Below are 19,603 nucleotides of genomic sequence, written 5' to 3' on the forward strand. Positions count from 1 at the left end.
CTGCCAGTGTTTAAAAACTGCTGCTGAGTTCACTGCGTGGGGGCTGATCCTCAGGCATTCCGGGACGATCCTGAGCTCCATAGTCCTTTAAGCACGCTTAATAAATTGTAGCGCACAAAGACTCCCGAGAGACGAATAGAGGTGAAGTCGATGAGGCTTTATTAAGCGTGACTCGTTCCCCGCAGTTCAGCAACAGACTGGAGCTGCGGGAAGAATTCCTGGTTCTTATACTCCGCCTTCAGGGCGGAGCTAGAGATCAACAGCCAACCAGGACCCGGGATCTGTCAGCCAATGACATCACGGCTTCACAGTCCCACATGACCCCCAATGCATACTACCACAACTATTTTAAGCGTTGGTGGCCTGTATGTGTTCCACGGATCCAGAGCACCCAACACATCATGGTACCAGTAGTTGAGGGATGTTAGAACTTCTTGGACCTACCTGCAAGTGATCTGCCTTCCACCAGCATACAGCCATTCTGCAAATTAGACAGCGTCCGCCCGCCGCCGCTCCGCATCACCGGTAACCTAGGGGCCAACTGGAAGATATTCAAACAACGCTTCCAGCTCTACCTTGAAGCCACAGACCGGGAAGCTGTCTCAGACACCAGGAAGATCACTCTCTTCCTAGCCACTGCCGGGGAACATGCCATCCACATTTTCAATTCTCTCACCTTTGCTGATGGTGAAGATAAATCAAAATTCAAGACGGTCCTCCTTAAGTTTGACAGTCACTGCGACATAGAGGTGAATGAAAGTTTCGAGCGCTATGTATTCCAACAGCGTTTGCAGGGTAAGGATGAACCTTTCCAGTCCTTTCTCACCCACCTCCGCACCCTTGCGCAGTCCTGTAATTACGGGCCCACGCTCGACTCCATGATACGCGACCAGATAGTTTTCGGTGTTCAGTCGGACCTCCTACGCCAGCAGCTCCTCAAGGTAAAGCTGCTCACCCTGGCGATTGCCATCGAGACCTGCGTGCTACATGAACACGCCACTAGTCGGTATTCCCACATCCAAGAGTCTGAAACGGCGCGGCAAGGTCCCCACGAGGCAGAACGGGTCCAAGCAATCGAGCAACTCCAGGACCTCAGCCTGGATGAGGGCGGCCATTTTGCGCGCTTTTCGCGGACTCCCGCGTTTGTGCATGCCGAACGAGGGGACGGCGATGTCGGCGAAAGTACTGCGCAGGCGCGCACCATGTACGACCGCACCGCGCATGCACGGTGGCGCAGCAAAAGTACTGACGCTACAACTTGCGGCAACTGTGGCTCCGCCCACTTAAAGCGCCAATGTCCTGCCAAATCCCGACAATGCCTGCGATGTGGCAAACTTGGCCACTATGCTGCTTTATGCAGATCAGCTCAGCCTGCCAACTCTCGTCGCTCCAGCCAGCCCCGCAGGAATGTCCGGTCCATTCAACCCATGGTCACCGAGCCCGATTCGGACCTGCTACCCGATATTGACACCGAGGACCCGAAGGCGCCTTTTCGAGTCGGTATCATTACAAAAAACAGGGTGACCCGAAGCAAAGAATCCAGCCTCTATCGGTATACAGCATCGAACCAGACGATGAGTGGTGTGCCACCCTTACGGTCAACCAGAATTCATTGCCCACCTCAGAGACTAGATTTATGAACTTTTCGAATTTATGGACTCTCTGAATTGTTTCGTTGCTTTGCTTGATCGTTTCCCTGGTTTGTATATAGTGTTGATCTCGTTACTCTTGTTGCATACTGCTTCTCTGAACCAGGCACCTTCCCATGTAAATAGCTTAGTTCTCATGTACATAGTCCTGTAAATATGTCTTCGCACCCCATACGTAGTTAGGAACATTCTCACCACACATTATTTATTGTCACACACATACATTTTTTTATAAAAGGGGGGATATCATAATATACACCAGTATATCATGGTGCAGACACACACACTGATGGACACACAGCAAGACCAATCAACACACAAAGCACCGCAGCCAATCACCAGTTAGAGCACACTCACTATATAGACAGAGGGCATCAGAGTTCCCGCTCATTTGGGATGCAGCCTCTCAGAAGTACAGAGCTTACAGCTTACAGCACAGATCTTCACCATGTGCTGAGTGCATAGACAGGTTAGGACAGGCATAGGTCTTTAGTTTAATCTAACATTGTGTTAACCCACAGTGAAAGTATGTTCAACAGTTTCTAACTTAATAAAATAGTGTTGTACTATTTTAAGTGTTGGTGGCCTGTATGTGTTCCACGGATCCAGAGCACCCAACACATCATGTAGTGGTCTCTACTCCAAGTAGACTGTGTGCACTGAGGCTCCATTTTGTTGATATGTGTGGAGCACAAAGGCTTGGGCATTTACTAGTGCAGGTATTGAATTTATTTCAATGAACAAAACTATTGCAATTTTCATACATTTACCTCTCCTGAAGTCCCACTGGTTTAACTGCAAGCGTTGACTGATCAATTAAATCTGATGCTGAATCTGTGGAGCTCTCAAGGGCAGGAACCTGGTTCTCTATCTGTTCCTCGCCCTCAGACTGCAAAAACACTTGGCCATCAATATCTTCCTGGTCAAGATCTTTAGGCACTGCTTCAGTGGTTTCATCCATTTGTTCTTCAGGCCATTCCAAGTAGGTGAAGGAGGGCTGTCGACTCATTGACTGACGTCTTGCCTCTGATGAGAATTGGCGGACAACTGTTTTCAGACAATAGAGGATCTGAGAAAGGAGAACAATTTCTGAATGAATTTTTAACACATGTCTGTTTTGAAAGCAATGGCACCATCTGCAGTTTATTTTCTTGGCGTTCATGCACGTTAAGATGAGTTGTCTAACTATTAAAGCAGAAATCATATTGCTGAATCACCATACAATGACAATATCTTTCCGTCTTCATACTGTTGCTTTGTGGAATTTTGAATACAACTACCTACTCGTGGAAAATAATGTTGATTTTGCTTGTCTATCAGACACTTGTCTATCAGAGATTGAAATTCTATGGAGTCCCTTATTAGAGAGAAATATTCATTTGTCTGAGCAGAATTTAAACCCCACCCAGCGATGAAAAGCTAGTACATCCCAATTCATGTGTATATGACCTGAAAGTGCTTAATACCAACATCATGCTTGATCAGCAATAATTCTAATTTTCACATTTATAAGTGAATACACAGTAACCATGTTCATTCATCTGACGTCAGGGGCCTGAATTAAAAAGCATTCACTTGACGAACGCAATATCAATACTGATCTCATTTTGTGCGAAAGTAAAGTACAAGAAGTTCCCTGTTTCCACCCTTCACCTTAAGAGCATTTGCACCTTAAGAGCATTTGTTCGATTGACTTGTGTAAAATTAGTTTCAACGGCTGTCAGTAAATTCCAATTTACATTGGGTTTTCCTGATCCCCAGGTATACATTTGATGGAAGAGCAAACCGATTCTGGATAAATATTACAAATTAGTTTATTTGGGGGTTCTGCAGATCTTCTGCTAAAATTATGGCAGCAAATCAAGAGAAGCCCCATGAGAATTTCAAGCTTGAATGTTTTTCCTCCCATGTTATTGACAGGACTGAACAACTAGAAAATAGTATAATCGGAGATATAATAATACTTGCGATAACACCTATAAAAATCTTCAATGATTACCTTTTGTGGTGAACCACTGTAATAGGAGATGTAAGGTAGGACCTGCACTACAGGTTCGCCGGTAGCTCCTGCCGGCTGGCTCCGCCCACGGAGAACGGTGTAAATATGCATGACCTCCAGTGCCCTGCCATTTCGCCAGCTGCAGCAGGAGGCCACGCATCTGACTGTAATAAAGCCACAGTTGTACCCAACTTTGGTCTTTGTGCAATTGATCGCGCATCAATTTATTACAGTCAGATTTTTTACAGAATGGATATCCGAATTAAGCCCGATCGCCTGCAGCTGGATCTGCACTCGCCCAACGCCAGGAAAGACTTTATTCACTGGCGAGCATGTATCAAGTCTTACATCAACGCGGTGGACCCCGCGCCAACGGAGGCTCAGAAGATAAACGTCCTGTACTCCAGACTGAGCTCCAGCGTGTTCCCGTTGATCCAAGACGCCACGACTTACACAAAAGCAATGGAACTCCTCAAAGAACACTATGCGCAGAAGGCGAACACGCTCTTCGCCAGGCATGTACTTGCCACCTGCTCGCAACTACCTGGTGAGTCCATCAAAGACTTCTGGCGGGCCCTAATTCCACTCGTCCGGGACTGTGACTGTCAGGCCGTCACGGCCGCCGAACACGCGAATCTCCTCATGCGCGATGCCTTCGTGATGGGGATTGCGTCGGACCACATCCGAGAACGATTGCTGGAAGGGGCCACGCTCGAACTGGCGGAGACAAAAATCTTGGCGCTCTCCATGACGGTCGCATCCTGTAACGTACAATCGTACCTCTCCTGCCGCGCTGCCCACCCTTCTACCCCTTCCTACCTCTCCTGGACCCCGTCGATGACCTCCTCAGCTGGGGCCCTGCCTTCGCAATACGCCTGCGCCGCATGCCGATCCGCGCACCCCGGGGGTCCCCGCTGCTACTTCAGCAGTCAGCAGAAGCACCCCCGCCAACACTGCCCGGCCCGCACTGCAGTTTGTAAAGCCTGCAGTAAAAAGGGCCACTTTGCGGCTGTGTGCCAGGCTCGCGCAGTCGCTGCGATCGCGCCCGCTATTGCCCCCTCCCCCACGCCAGACGCACAATGGGAGACGCCATCTTCTCCCGGGTCCATGTGCGACCAATGGGCGCCGCCATCTTGTCCCCCTTCGGCCACGTGCGCCCCATGGGCGCCGCCATCTTGTCCCGACCCCGCAATGTGCGCACCATGGGTGCCGCCATTTTGTCCCGACCCCGCAATGTGCGCCGCCATCTTGTTCCCCACAGGGTCCCCGGACATCCCGACATCGGAACCGCACACGCTCGCCACCCGAAGACTCCGATGGCTACTCGCAGCTCGCTTTGATGACGCTGGACCAATCTCGCTCGCACAACCTGGCCACCGCGTCGACGACGGTTAAAATCAATGGCCACACGACCTCGTGCCTGCTGGACTCCGGGAGCACCAAAAGCTTCGTTCACCCAGATACGGTAAGGCGCTGCTCCCTCGGGTTCACCCTGCCAATCAAAGGATCTCCCTCGCATCCGAATCCCACTCCGTCCCGATCCGAGGCTTTTGTACAGTCACCCTCACGGTCCAGGGCGTAGAATGTAGTAACTTCCGCCTCTATGTCCTTCCTAATCTCTGCGCTGCACTCCTGTTGGGCCTGGACTTCCAGTGCAACCTCCAGAGCCTCACCCTCAAATTCGGCGGGCCCTTACCCCCCCTTACCGTTTGCGGCCTCGCGACTCTCAAGGTCGATCCCCCTCCCTTTTTGCCAATCTAACTGCGGATTGCAAGCCCGTTGCCACTAGGAGCAGACGGTACAGCACCCAGGACAAGACATTCATCAGGTCCGAAGTCCAGCGGCTGCTTAAGGAGGGTATTATCGAGGACAGCAACAGCCCCTGGATAGCCCAAGTGGTAGTGGTTAAAACTGGGGAGAAACACAGGATGGTCGTGGACTACAGCCAGACCATCAATCGGTACACGCAACTCGATGCGTACCCCCTCCCACACATGTCTGATATGGTTAATCAGATTGCGCAGTACCGGGTCTTCTCAACAATTGACCTGAAATCCGCCTACCACCAGCTCCCCACCCGGAAGTTGGACTGGCCATACACTGCCTTCGAGGCGGACGGTCGCCTCTACCACTTCCTTAGGGTTCCTTTCGGTGTCACAAATGGGGTCTCGGTCTTCCAAAGAGAGATGGACCGAATGGTCGACCAGTACGGTTTGCGGGCCACCTTTCCGTACTTAGATAATGTCACCATCTGCGGCCATGACCAGCAGGACCACGATGCCAACCTCGATAAATTCCTCCGCAATGCCACTCTTCTCAACCTGACCTACAACAAAATGAAGTGTGTGTTCAGCACGACCCGGTTAGCCATTCTCGGCTATATAGTCCAAAACGGACTTCTCGGGCCCGGGCCCGACCGCATGCGCCCCCTCATGGAACTTCCCCTCCCCCACTGCCCCAAGGCCCTCAAATGCTGCCTGGGGTTCTTTTCCTACTACGCTCAGTGGGTCCCAAATAATGCGGACAAGGCCCGCCCACTCATCCAGTCCACCCAATTCCCCCTCGCGGCCGAGGCACAACACGCTTTCGCCCGCATCAGAGCAGACATCGCCAAGGCCGGGATGCACGCAGTGGACGAGTAACTGCCTTTCCAAGTAGAAAGCGACGCTTCAGATGTCGCCCTTGCCGCCACTCTGAACCAGGCAGGCAGACCCGTGGTATTCTTTTCCCGCACCCTTCATGCCTCTGAAATTCGACACTCATCCGTCAAAAAGGAGGCCCAAGCTATCGTTGAAGCTGTGCGGCATTGGAGGCATTACCTGGCTGGTAAGAGATACACTCTCCTTACGAACCAACGGTTGGTAGCCTTCATGTTCAATAACACACAGCGGGGCAAGATCAAAAATTATAAAATCTTGCGGTGGAGAATCGAGCTCTCCACCTATAATTACAAGATCTTGTATTGCCCCGGTAAACTCAACGAGCCCCCAGACGCCCTCTCCCGAGGTACATGTGCCAGCGCACAAGTGGACCAACTCCGGGCCCTACACGACAGACTTTGTCACCCAGGGGTCACTTGATTGTACCATCTGGTCAAAGCTCACAATCTGCCCTACGTCGAGGAAGTAAGGACAGTCACCAGGGACTGCCAGGTCTGTGCGGAGTGCAAGCCGCACTTCTACCGGCCAGACCGTGCGCGCCTGGTGAAGACTTCCCGCCCCTTTGAACGCCTCAGCGTGGATTTCAAAGGGCCGCTCCTCTCCACTAACCGTAACACGTACATTCTCAGTGTGGTCGATGAGTACTCCAGATTCCCCTTCGCCATCCCATGCCCCGATATGACGTCTGCCACCGTCATCAAGGCCCTCAGCACCATCTTCGCTCTGTTCGGTTTCCCCGCCTACATCCACAGTGACAGGGGATCCTCATTCATGAGCGATGAGCTGCGTCAGTTCCTGCTCAGCAGGGGCATAGCCTCCAGCAGGACGACCAGCTACAACCCCCGGGGGAACGGGCAAGGAGAACGGGAGAATGGGAGTGTTTGGAGGGCCGTCCAGCTGGCCCTACGGTCCAGGAACCTCCCAGACTATCGCTGGCAGGAAGTCCTCCCTGACGCTTTCCACTCCATCCGGTCACTATTGTGCACCGCCACTAATAACACACCCCATGAACGTGTTTTTACCTTCCCCAGGAAGTCCACATCCGGGGTGTCGCTCCCGACTTGGCTCGCTGCTCCAGGACCGGTCCTTCTCCGTAGGCACGTCCGACTCCACAAGGCAGACCCCTTGGTGGACAGGGCTCACCTGCTCCACGCCAACCCTCAATATGCCTACGTTGAGTTCCCCGACGGCTGCCAAGATGCTGTCTCACTCAGGGACCTGGCACCGTCAGGTTCCACCCCAACACACACCCCCACCAATGCGCCCCACCTCCCACCGCGCCGCCAATATTGACCCCACCAGAGCACCCCCCCTTCCCTTTTCCGCACAAGTGGACGAAGAGGACTTCTGCACGCTCCTGGAGTTCCCCGATGACTGGCCAGCATCAGCACCGCCACCACCGCCAGCACCAACTTTGCCGCCACCGTTAAGCCGCTCCCAATGAAGCACCAAAGCACCGGACCGGCTGAACCTTTGACAGACTCCGGACCGTCAACATGGACTTTTCTTTCCCTACCACTGTACATAATTGCACTAATTGTATATAGTTTCACGTCTCCTCCGCCGGACTCATTTTTAATAGGGGGTGAATGTGGTGAACCACTGTAATAGGAGATGTAAGGTAGGACCTGCACTACAGGTTCGCCGGTAGCTCCTGCCGGCTGGCTCCGCCCACGGAGAACTGTATAAATATGCATGACCTCCACTGCCCTGCCATTTCGCCAGCTGCAGCAGGTGGCCACACATCTGACTGTAATAAAGCCACAGTTGTACCCCACTTTAGTCTTTGTGCAATTGATCGTGCATCACCTTTCATGTAGAAAAATATCCTAAAATGCTGCATTGAGGCCTAGTCAGAAATAAATGGATGGTAAACCAAAGAAGGTGATGTTAGGAGGCGTGCAAAAGCTTGGATAAAAAAGTAAATTTTAAGGAGGATCATGAAGAAGGAGTTGAGGCTGAGGCAGTGAATTACAAAGTGTACATTGGAGGCAGTTGAAGGCATTTTTATATTTGTTCATGGGATGTGAGTGTTACTGGTACGGTGGGCATTTATTGCACTTGAGAGGTGGTGATGAACTGCCTTTTTGAAATGCTGCTATACATACGGTGTAGATACACCCACAGTGTCATTAACCAGGAAGTTCCAGAAACTTGACCCAGTGATGATGAAGGAGTAACAATTTATTTGCAATTCAGGATAGTGTGTGAATTGAGGGGAAACATATAGCTGCTGGTGCTCCCATGTGCTTGCTGCCTTTATTCTTTTAGGTGGTGAGGATGTGGGTTTGGAAGGTGGGGCGGGATTCTCTAATCCCACGGCAGAGTGTTGACGCATCGTAAACGGCGTCGCGTTTTACGACGGCGTGAATGGGCCGACCCGACGACTAACTCTGGCCCCTACAGGGTCCAGCACGGCACTAGAGCGGTTGACGCCGCGCCAGCTGCTGATCCCGGCGCAAACTGGGCGCCGCGGGATCCGCGCAGATGCAGTGGTGTCGGTGCCAACGCGCGCATGCCCAGTGGCTTCCTTCAACGCGCCGGCCCCGACGCAACATGGTGCAGGACTACAGGGGCCAGCACGTAGGAAAGAAGGCCCCCAGCCAGAGAGGCCAGCCCGCCGATCGGTGGGCCCCGATCGCGGGCCAGGCCACATCGGAGGCCCCCCGTGGTGTCGGACCCCCCCCCCTCTCCCCCCCCCCACAAGCCGCCCCCTGACCCTTCTACGCCAAGGTGAGAGCAGGTGTGGACGGCGCCGGCGGGACTGAGAGAATCCTGCCCGTGATGTCAAAGGAACCTGGACAAGTTGTTGCGGTGTATTTTGAAGATTGTACAACCGGTAGCTCCAATGCATCTGTGGTGGACGGGGTGAATGTTTAACGTGGTGGATGGAATGTCAAATCAGTGGACTGCATTTTCCTGGGTTGTGTTGATCCTCGAGTATTGTTGGAAAAGATCGTGAGAGTAGGCCATTTGGCCCTTTAAGCCTGCTCCACCATTCGGCAAATCCTGGCTCATGTTCTACCTCAACTCCACCTTCCTTCATTATCTCCCATCTTAATTCTCATAGTACTCACAAAGCTAGCAGCATCTGCCTTGAATATGTTCAATGACTGAGCATCCACAGCTGTCTGAGTAGAGAATTTCAATGATCCATAACCCTTTGAGTCAGGACATTTTTCCCAATCTACATAACCAACTCTTTATTCTGAGACTGTGAACCCATGTTCTAGATTCCCCATCCAGGGATTTTCTTAGCGTCTGTTCTGTCAAACCCTTAAATAATTTATGTTTCAATTAGATAACTTTTTCCCTTGTAAATATCAAGGAATATAGTCTAGTCTACTCAACCTCTTCTCACAGCACATCACCCTAATCCTAGGAACCAGTCTAGTGAACTTTAGTTGGCCTTTCTATTGGACAAGTATGTTTTTCCTTCGCTAACTGTACAAAGGACTCCACATGTAGCCTCAGCAAAGCTCCATATAGTTGGAGAGAGAACTTTACTCATACTTCAATCCCTTTGTAACAAAAACCCTATTACTTTCCTAATTGTTTGCAGTACCTGCATGTTCACATCCAGTGATTCATGTCCAAGAACAGCCAGATCAATCTCAATATTTCCCAGACTTTCACTGTTCACTCAATACTCTGCTCTTTTATTTTACCCAGCAAAGTAGGTAACATCACACACATTGGCTGGAATTTTCTGCCCATTCTCGCCGGCAGGATCTTATGGTCCCACCAATAGTGAACCCCCGCCATGTGTTTCCCAGTGGTGGGGGATGCAGAGAATGGGAAACCCCATTGACAGTGGCAGGATCAAAAGATCCCGTCACCGGCCAATGGCGGGCAACCTCCATGAAACATGCCACGAGGGGGTGCAGAAAATCTCGACAATGTATTGCATCTGTCATGCTTTTTTCTCAAGTCACCCCACCTGCCTATTTCCCTCTGCAGCCTCTTTGTTTCGTCCTCATCACTTATTTTCCCACACAACCTTGTAACATCAGTAATCCTGGATGCATTACGCTCCGTCTCCACATTTCAATCATGAATATAAATTGTAAATAGTTGAAGCCCAAGTACAGATCCTTGTAGAACACCGCAAAGTTACAGACCGCCACCCGATAAATGTCCTGTTTATTCATACTGTGTTTTCTGTCTAGTAGTCAGTCCTCAATCCATGCAAATATATTACCCTAAAATCCATGAGTCTTAATTTTGTATAATAACCTCTTATGTGGCACCTCATTGAATGCATTTTGAAAATTCAAATACACCACATCTACTGGTCTTTCCTTATCCAGTTAACTCGTTACCTCCTCAAAATACGCTTAACGATTTGTCATACATGGTTTCCCTTCTATTAATTTATATAAACTTTGCTTACTCGTATTATCACATGTGTCCTGTTACCAAGTCCCTAATAATTGATTGTACTTTTTTATCTGCAACTGGTGTTTAGCTGATAGGCTTATAGTTCCCTATATTGTGACAAATATTGTGGGCAGCACGGTAGCCTTGTGGATAGCACAATTGCTTCACAGCTCCAGAGTCCCAGGTTCGATTCCGGCTTGGGTCACTGTCTGTGCGGAGTCTGCACATCCTCCCCGTGTGTGCGTGGGTTTCCTCTGGGTGCTCCGGTTTCCTCCCACAGTCCAAAGATGTGCAGGTTAGGTGGATTGGCCATGATAAATTGCCCTTAGTGTCCAAAATTGCCCTTAGTGTTGGGTGGGGTTACTGGGTTATGGGGATAGGGTGGCGGTGTTGACCTTGGGTAGGGTGCTCTTTCCAAGAGCCGGTGCAGACTCGATGGGCCGAATGGCCTCCTTCTGCACTGTAAATTCTATGATAATCTATGATATTCTCTCTTCTCCCTTTCTTAAATAGCTGGGTTATGTTTGCACACTTCCAAACCTTGGGAATTGTTCTAATATCCAAGGTAATGGATTCTGGAAGATCAAAATCAACGCTCCCATTATCTTCGCAGATACCTTTTTTAAAGCACTGAAATGCAGATCTTGAGATCCAGAAGATTTGTCACAATTTAGTCCCATTAATTTCTCCAGTATTAGTTCTTAACTTATACTGATTTCTTTAAGTTCCTCATTTTCGCTACACTCTTGGTTCTTCATTATTTCCAGAATACTTTTTGTGTCTGTTATAAAGACGGATAGAAATGTTTCTGCCGTTTCTTTATTCCCCATTTTAATTTCACTTGCTTTGCCTCACAAGGGCTCAGAGTTACTTTCACTGCTCTCTTCCTTTTAAATACTAAGACTTATTTACCAAGGCCCAGATCTTCTGGTCGGCGGCAATTCCAGTGTATACATTACTGACTGCAATTAAAAATGCATCCAAACCATTAGTCGCCATTGCAGACAGGACCTTCTACTGTGGAGAGGGGTGGGAGGTGTATTGTCGGGCGGGTGAGTGAAGGGGGCAAGCATTGTCGATGTGCAGGTGAGGTGAGCAGTGTCGGGGGTACAGGAAGTGAGCAGTTTTGGATGGTCCGGGTGGGTGAGAATTAGCAGGGAATGAGCATTGTGGGAAGGAAATTGGGGTGTGGGGGGGGGGGGGGGGATGTGATGTTGTGGATGTGAACATTTCCAGGATGATGATGTGTGGATATTACTGGGAGAGAGGATGAGGGGAGTGAGAATTATTGGGGCGAGGGGATGACTATTGGGGAGGGAAAGAACATCTCGGAAGGGGGTTGGTTAACATCTTTGGGGAGGGGTTGGTGAGCAGTGTTGGAGATGCAGGGTAGGAATGAACATTGTTGGAAGGTGTGAACATTATTGGGGTGGGTGTTAGTATTATTGGGGCAGTGTTGAGCCATGTTGGGGGTGTGGGTGGGGTGAGCATTCTTGGGAGAGGATGAGTGTTTTTCAGGCTGAAGCTCGCCCTGTTACTCACCATCAACCCAGGTATTATGCCTGTGCTTAGCAGTGGGAGGGAGAATCATGGGATAATTTTCAGCATTGCAGCTGGGCATCAAGCCCAAGTCTCCAATACTAAGGTCCGCGTCAAAGACACTTTGTGGCCAGGAAGCCTATTTTTGCCAATTTAAAGTTAAGTACCATGCATGTGCATGGATAAGGACTTCCTCAGCATCCTGACACACGATAACTGCAAATGACAAACCCACTCCTCCCCAACGATGTTCACCAACCCACCTCCCAGATGTTCTTTACCTCCCCAATCGCACCCCAATAATTCTCACTCCCCTCATCCTCTCTCCCGGTAATACCCACATGTCACCACCCTGGAAATGATCACCTCCCTAACCCCCCCATCCCAGTTTTCTCCCCACAATGCTCAATCCCTGCACCCCTGCCAATTCTCAAATATTTGCCACTGTTTCCATGAGGAAATTTGGACCAATATTTTGATACCTTCTGCTAGTCTGTTCTCATATTCTCTTTTCTCTTTCTTGGCTCTCCTTTGCTGAATTTTGGGTCCACCCAATCCTTGTGTTTACTACTCTTTTTCACAACATTATCAGCCTCTTCCTTTGATTTAATGCTCTTGTTAGCCACAGTTGGACCATTTTGTTCTGTGGGGTTTTCATGCTTTGGAATATGGGGGCAATTCTCTGTCTGCGTTGTGCATGGCGCAAATCCCACTATGTTGGGAGAATTGTTAGAGAGCCTTGAAACAGGATTTGTGCCGGGCGTTGTCTCATTTTCCCAGGTCACTCCAGCGGCATGATCAGGACTCATTAACAAGTTTAAAATTGAATGCCGCGGCCTCCAGGTACTCACCTGCCCTCACAGCGGCACGTCCGTCAATCAGGCGCATATCCCAAACCGCTCCAACACCGCAAACAAGTAGCTTCACTCTACCCTATCAAAAGCCTTCTCAGCCATCTGACACCACTATCACCTTTTCTTCCCCCCTGCATTGCCTGAGAGAGAGAACCACACTCAGTAGATGCCGCACATTGGAAGATAATCGCCGACACTTCACAAAACCTATTTGATCCTCCCCGACCACCTGCGGGAGACACCCCTTTCAACCTGAGCACGACCACCTTTGCCAGAAGATCTGCATCGACATTTAACAATGAAATTGGCCGGTATGACCCACACTCTATAAGACCATAAGACATAGGAGCAGAATTAGGCCACTTGGCCCTTTGAGTCTGCTCCGCCATTCAATCATGGCTGATATTTTCTCATCCCCATTCTCCTGCCTTCTCCCCATAACTCCTGATCCCCTTATTAATCAAGAACCTTCTATCTCTGTCTTAAAAACACTCAGTGAATTGGCCTCCACAGCCTTCTGCAGCAAAGAGTTCCACAGATTCACCACCCTCTGGCTGAAAAAATTCCTCCACATCTCTGTTTTAAAGGATCGTCCCTTTAATCTGAGATGGTGTCCTCTGGTTCTAGTTTTTCCTACAAGTGGAAACATCCTCTCCACGTCCACTCTATCCAGGCCTCTTGTGACTCCACCGAGTTCTTGTCTTTTTTCAACAAAAATGAAATGGATGCATGGCTCATTGTCTCCGGGAGTGACCCCGCAGGCCACTGAGTCTTCAAACACCTCCACCGGTAAATGCACCAATCGGTCTGCAAACATTTTATAAAATTCTGCCGAAACCCATCCGGCCACGGTGTCTTCCCCGACTGCATACTCCCTATCGCCTTCCTAACCTCCTCCACCCAACAGCTCCTCCAACTCTTCTCAATCTTCCTCCTACACCCTGGAACACTCCAATCCCTCCAAAAACTCCACCATGTCTGAATCATCCTCCGGCGGCTCTGAACTATAATACTTATAAATGCTTCAAACACTCCAGTTCACCTTCTTCGGCGCCAACATGACCTTCTCTGCCCCCCCCCCCAGCCTCTCTCGAACCGGGATAATTTCCCTGGAAGCCACCTGCTGCCTCAATTGGCTCGCCAGCAGAAGGCTGGCCTTCTCCCTGTACTCAAACTGCCCCCTTTGCTCATCTCAACTGCTGTACCTCCTTATAGGTGGATATCAGATCAAATTGTGTCTACAACAGCTTCCTACTGGCCAAAAGCTCTGGAGTAGGATCCTCCAAATACCTCCCATCCATATCCAATATCTCATTCATCAACCGTTCACATTCCTACCTACCTACGCGTCGTATGCAATCGCTTCCCCCCTCACCGCCGCTTTCAGAACCTCCCATACTACCAAGGGTGAAACCTCCCCATTCTTGTTAAACTCCACGTACTCATCCACTATCTTAGCCATCCATACACAAAAACACAAATCTGCCAGCAGACCCACATCCAAACTCCACGCCTGCCGTTGGGTCGGCCCCCTCTCCAGAACCACGTCTACCAGGTGCGGAGCAAGGTTGGAAATCATAATCGCTGAATACTCCACTTTCTTCACCCCCGGCAACAATGACCTCCCCATTATAAAATAATCTATCTGAGAGCAGACCTCCTGCACTGGCGAGAAAATGGAGAACTCCCTCCCCCGAGTGCACGGTCACCCCATCTCTTTCATAAATGCCCCCTGTATGGGTCAGCGACTTTGGATTGGCAGGTCCACTTTCTGGTTCAAGACCGTGTTCAGGTACCGTCCTCCTTGCCCCCAGAATTAACCGATGCATGTCCATGCTTGGGATTGCCGGCACCATCCTCTTCATAAAATCTACATCATCCCACTTTGGGGTATAAATGCTTGCCAAAACCACCAAATTGCGCACCAACATCCCCTGCTCTACCCCCCACCTTCTCCACCTGGAAACAAATTATTTTATTAATCAAGATTGCCACCCCCCTGAGCGAAACACCTGACTGACTCAATCTTTACGAAGTCTTACCTGGTCCTTTACTCATAAGTGGATCTCCTGCAACAGCACCTCATCGGCCCTCAGAGACTTTAAATGTACAAAAACTCTCGCCCGTTTCACCGCTTCCCAACCCTTGGACATTCCACGTCACCAGCCGGATCAGAGGCTCTCACCGCGCCCCCTCTCCTCCTCCTCTCAAACATCACCTCTCTGGGGGAAGATCCCACCCCCCCACCCCACATTCCTCCACCCCCCCCCCCCGAATTCCACAGCCCAAAGCCCACACACGATGATCCCCCTCTCCCATTAGCTTCCTCCAGAATTGGCGCAATAAATTCTGTCGGCCTCCGGCCCTCCCCTCCCTCGGGCAGCCCCACGATCCTCAAATTCTGCCGCCACGATCTATTCTCAAGGTCCTCCACCTTGGCTCTCAGGCCCGTATTCTGTCCTCCACCTTGGTCAGTTCAACTTCCAATGAGACGAACTGGTCACTGTGCCTCGACAGTACCTACTCCTCCGCCTTCAACACCTCACCCTGCTTCCGCACCGCCTCCGATGTTGTTCTGAGTGACTCCCTGATTGGAACCAGCAGACCTTCCACCAACTGCTTGAGCGATTCCAGCATCCCTGTCCCATGTCTCTCAAAATGCTTGTTGAACTATCACTCGAATTCCACTGCCATCACCTCCGCCAGCGTCTCTACTGTTAATAAAGGCCACCCAACGAGCTTACCTCTGCCATCTTCCCTGCCAACGCAACTTTCGCTGTGCTTGACCCTGCCGGCGGACGAACTAGCATTCAAATCTTTCTTCCTAGTATTCCTCCACTGGCTCTTGGGATATTCTTTGCCAACTAAGTTTCAACTGGGACAAATTTTCTGAAGATTTGCCCCCCCACAAAGCAGGTTGAAAGGACCCAAAACCCAGGACCGTGCAACCTCCTCCTACATGTCGCCGCCAGAGTCCTCCATCTACGTGAATTTTAGCACGGCTTTTAACAAGGTGCCACATGATAGACTGGTCAATAAAGGTAAAGCTCATGCTATCCAAGGAAATTGGCAAGTTAGATCCAAAATTGTTCTGTGATAGGAAGCAAATTGTGTTTTTGTGACCGGTAGGCTGTTTCCTGGGGTTCACAGGGCTCAGTACTGGTTCCTTTGCTTGGAATTCATCCGGAGAAATGCGAGGTTACATATTTTGGAGGATAAACAAGGCAAGGAATGCACAATAAATGGTGGGATACAGTGATGTGTAGAGGAACAAAGGGGCTTTGGAGAACATCCCCACAAATCTCTGAAGGTAACAAGACAGGTAGAGATGGTGATTAAGAAGGTATTCAGGATATTTTGCATTATTGATCAAGGCATAGAGTAGGAACTGTATAAAGCATTATTTAGGCCACAGTTAGATTACTGTGCACAGAACTAGCCACCACATAACAGGGATGATGTGATCGCACTAAGAAGAGATTAATGAGCATGCTACCAGCAATGGAGAATTTTAGCTATGGAATAGATTGGATAGACTCGAGTCATTTCCTTTGGAACAGAGAAGACTAATGGCAGATTTAACTGAGGTGTATAAAATTATGAGGGGCCTAGATAGTATGGCTATTTCTCTTGGCATAGAGGTCATTATGAAAGGGTGGTCAGAGTAGAAACCTTCATCGCCGTCAGAAGATACTTAGATATGCCGTATACACGAAGTGCCACATAGGCCACCTGCTGGGTTACGGATCAAGAATTGTAAAGTAGGAGTAGGTAGGATAACTCTTTTTTGAGGAACACAGATATGTTTGGGTCTAATGGACTCCTTCTATTCCATACATTTTCTATGTTTTTTTTGTTAGTGGAACCAATGTTCATCGAGGCCAAGGTGTGTAATTAAATCAATAGCAAGAATATAAAGTATGTAACAGCCCAAAACAATGGTTTGGGTCTTCTTAACAATTGACTGGAGGAAATGGCAGCTCATCCGTGACTGGCAAAGGAGGCAGTCACGCAAGCTAACAAAACAAAGGCAGTGGAAATATTGAGAGAGGTGGTAGAGAGAGAGAGAGAGAGGCTTGTATGTGGAAATTGAGCCTATGTCTATAGGTTGTGCCACCAAGGAGCAGCATGTAGATGAGGAAATGGAAGGGGCCAAGGACAAATCCTTGAGGGACTATACAGGAGGGAACTTTGTGAGGCAGAAAGAGAAGCCATTGTTCGAGTCACTTCTATAAAATTGAAAAAAGTAACCGTAATTCTGGTGAGCTGGACAACGAGAAGTGGTGGAGGAAAATGGTTTGATACTGCATAAAATATGGCTTGGATTAGAGAGACTGCAACAGGTTCAAGAGCTTTGGAGAGAAAAACAAAGTTGGAAATACGGTGGTAGTTTTCAAGTGTAGTGGTTAAGACTGAATTCTTTGAGGAACGGCAGTTCTGAAATGGATGTATGTTGTAAGGAAAGGGAACCAGTTACAGCTAGCTAGTATGCGGGCCAGGAAAGTAAATTCAGTGGTCAACAGTTCAGTTGGAATGAGGTGAAGAGAACAGCCGATGGCAAACATGATCTTGGAAAGGCAAGGCATTTTGGAGGGAAACCAAATAAAGAGGTGAATCCTGGCCGAGAGGCATGCAAAATCCAAGAAAATGGGCAACTTGGTGGGGAGGTCCCTGGGCTGAATTTTCCAGGGACCTTGCCTGCAGATTTATATCAGCTACGTAAGGGCTGCTTCCCACACAGCCTCAATTTTGAGGCTAGCAGGAGGAGTTCAGGGGTAGGGGTGCAGCCTGGGAGGTCACTCCGCTTGTGCCTCGGACAAGGGTAGTCCCTTCAAGGACCCCTCTTCCACCTCAGACACCTAGGATGCATTCCCTTGCCAACTTTTCACATGGTGGGGCAAGAAAATCCACTATCCAAAAAAAGCCTGCCCGGTGCATTAACACAAAAACAGCTTGAAAGATAAGAAATGCTATGGTTAGTAAGAAAATGGGAGAAACTGAGTCCAGATGTGAGACATGGGAAAGTTCCTAAAATGGACTCGAAATATTATAAAAAACAGAAGATTGTCTTAACTAAATTGTTATTCATGAAGAGGACTGAACCATTCCTCTATCTGTCCAAAGCCTAAAAATCAGCAAAGGCATTGGCTACAAACTACAGGTGAAGCTACTGGTGACTCAAATGAACAAACCCCATTTCTAATTATATTGAAGACATCCAGCCAATCTATAACAAACAAACAAGCACAAAATGAAACTATGGTCAGTAATCAATAGAATAGTGAGGAAGCCCTGTGGTAAGAACCTCTTATGGAAAGGTTCCCAAACACCCTGATGGCAGGTTCACTGTCCGAAAGGTCACTATCCGAAAGGCAAGAAGTGATGCAGCAGTGCAAACCAATAATCATGTCTATCAATGTATTTTTCTTTTTGTTAACTGTTACTCTTAGTACTGTTGAAGTATATATTTCTTAATTTTGTTGTTCAAGTTCTCATGTAAAGATTTATTTTCTTTAGAGAAGGAAGACATGGATATTGGTAGAACTTTGAATCCATAGTCAAGGAAAGTAAATGTACTTGCTGTGCTCCCCCTAGTATTTAAATAGCCTCAGCGATGCCTATCTCTCTAACCATCTGCAGCACTATTACCAAGCTTCCAAATTCTCTGACTCTGGTCTTTTGTGCCATTCCCCACCTTGGAACTGCAGACAGATCTCCAGATAACTAGGCCCGCAGTCTAGGAATCCCTTGCTACCCTCTGTGTGTCTCTCCTCCTAATTTTCCTCTCATGAGGTTCTCCTAAAAGCGACCTCTTTCTCCAGACATTTCGTCACCCATTTAGTCATAAAATCATAGAAGACAGAAGGAAGCCATTCATCTGTGCCTGTGCCATCTCTTTGAATGAATACTTTCACTTCCTGCAATTTTCTCCCTTTCAAGTGTTTATACAATTCTCTGTTGAAAGTTGCAATTGAATCTCCCTGTTTTATTTCCTTTGTAAATGCTGCAGTCTTCTCTAATCTATTAACAGCTGGAATTAATATCAAACCTCAGAAGAACAAAATAATGTTACACTCACCCCAGAGCCTGTCAGTACAGTTCCCAGTATAGCTGTTGCCAGTAGAGGGCAGCAGCTCTCTGTTTGCCAAAAACCTTGCTGCAGAGACACAAGATCCTGGGGGGGGGGGGGGGGGGGGGGGGAAGAGGACATTGAGCATAAAAACCGTTAATGATAAATAATGATTTTCATACATTTTTGTTCAGTTTCTTACATGAAGCTTCTGATGATCCTCCTGACCAAAATATGATACCTAGAAAGATTGCTGTGTAATTGTTTGGCTGTGTTAGGGAAACAAACTACATTCATCAGAAAACAGGTGCACTTTTCATGAAAAAGGATTCTGTTTCTTTAGTGTCACGGTGTGAGGTTACTTCAAAACTCTTCTTTCATGTAACAAGGTCCAACAACTACTTCAATTATAGAATCACAGAATACTTACAGTGCACAAGGAGGCTATTCGA

The 19,603-nt window shown here is 48.8% G+C and overlaps 1 protein-coding gene across 5 annotated transcripts in view; it reads right to left on the bottom strand.

Moving 5' to 3' along the window:
* ptpn5 (protein tyrosine phosphatase non-receptor type 5) overlaps nucleotides 1-19,603 on the bottom strand; it is a 296,571-nt gene that overhangs the window by 63,137 nt on the left and 213,831 nt on the right. For 3 of the 5 annotated variants that reach the window (XM_072518941.1, XM_072518940.1, XM_072518939.1), the window contains 2 exons: nucleotides 19,161-19,256; nucleotides 2,420-2,718 (listed from right to left, as the gene is read on the bottom strand). In XM_072518941.1, the coding sequence (XP_072375042.1) occupies nucleotides 2,420-2,718; nucleotides 19,161-19,256 (395 nt within the window). The remainder of the gene's footprint in view (nucleotides 1-2,419; nucleotides 2,719-19,160; nucleotides 19,257-19,603) is intronic. The other 2 variants (XM_072518943.1, XM_072518942.1) reach the window with 1 other exon arrangement.

This window comes from Scyliorhinus torazame, chromosome 10 (assembly GCF_047496885.1).
Source record: "Scyliorhinus torazame isolate Kashiwa2021f chromosome 10, sScyTor2.1, whole genome shotgun sequence".
NCBI classification, from domain to species: domain Eukaryota; kingdom Metazoa; phylum Chordata; class Chondrichthyes; order Carcharhiniformes; family Scyliorhinidae; genus Scyliorhinus; species Scyliorhinus torazame.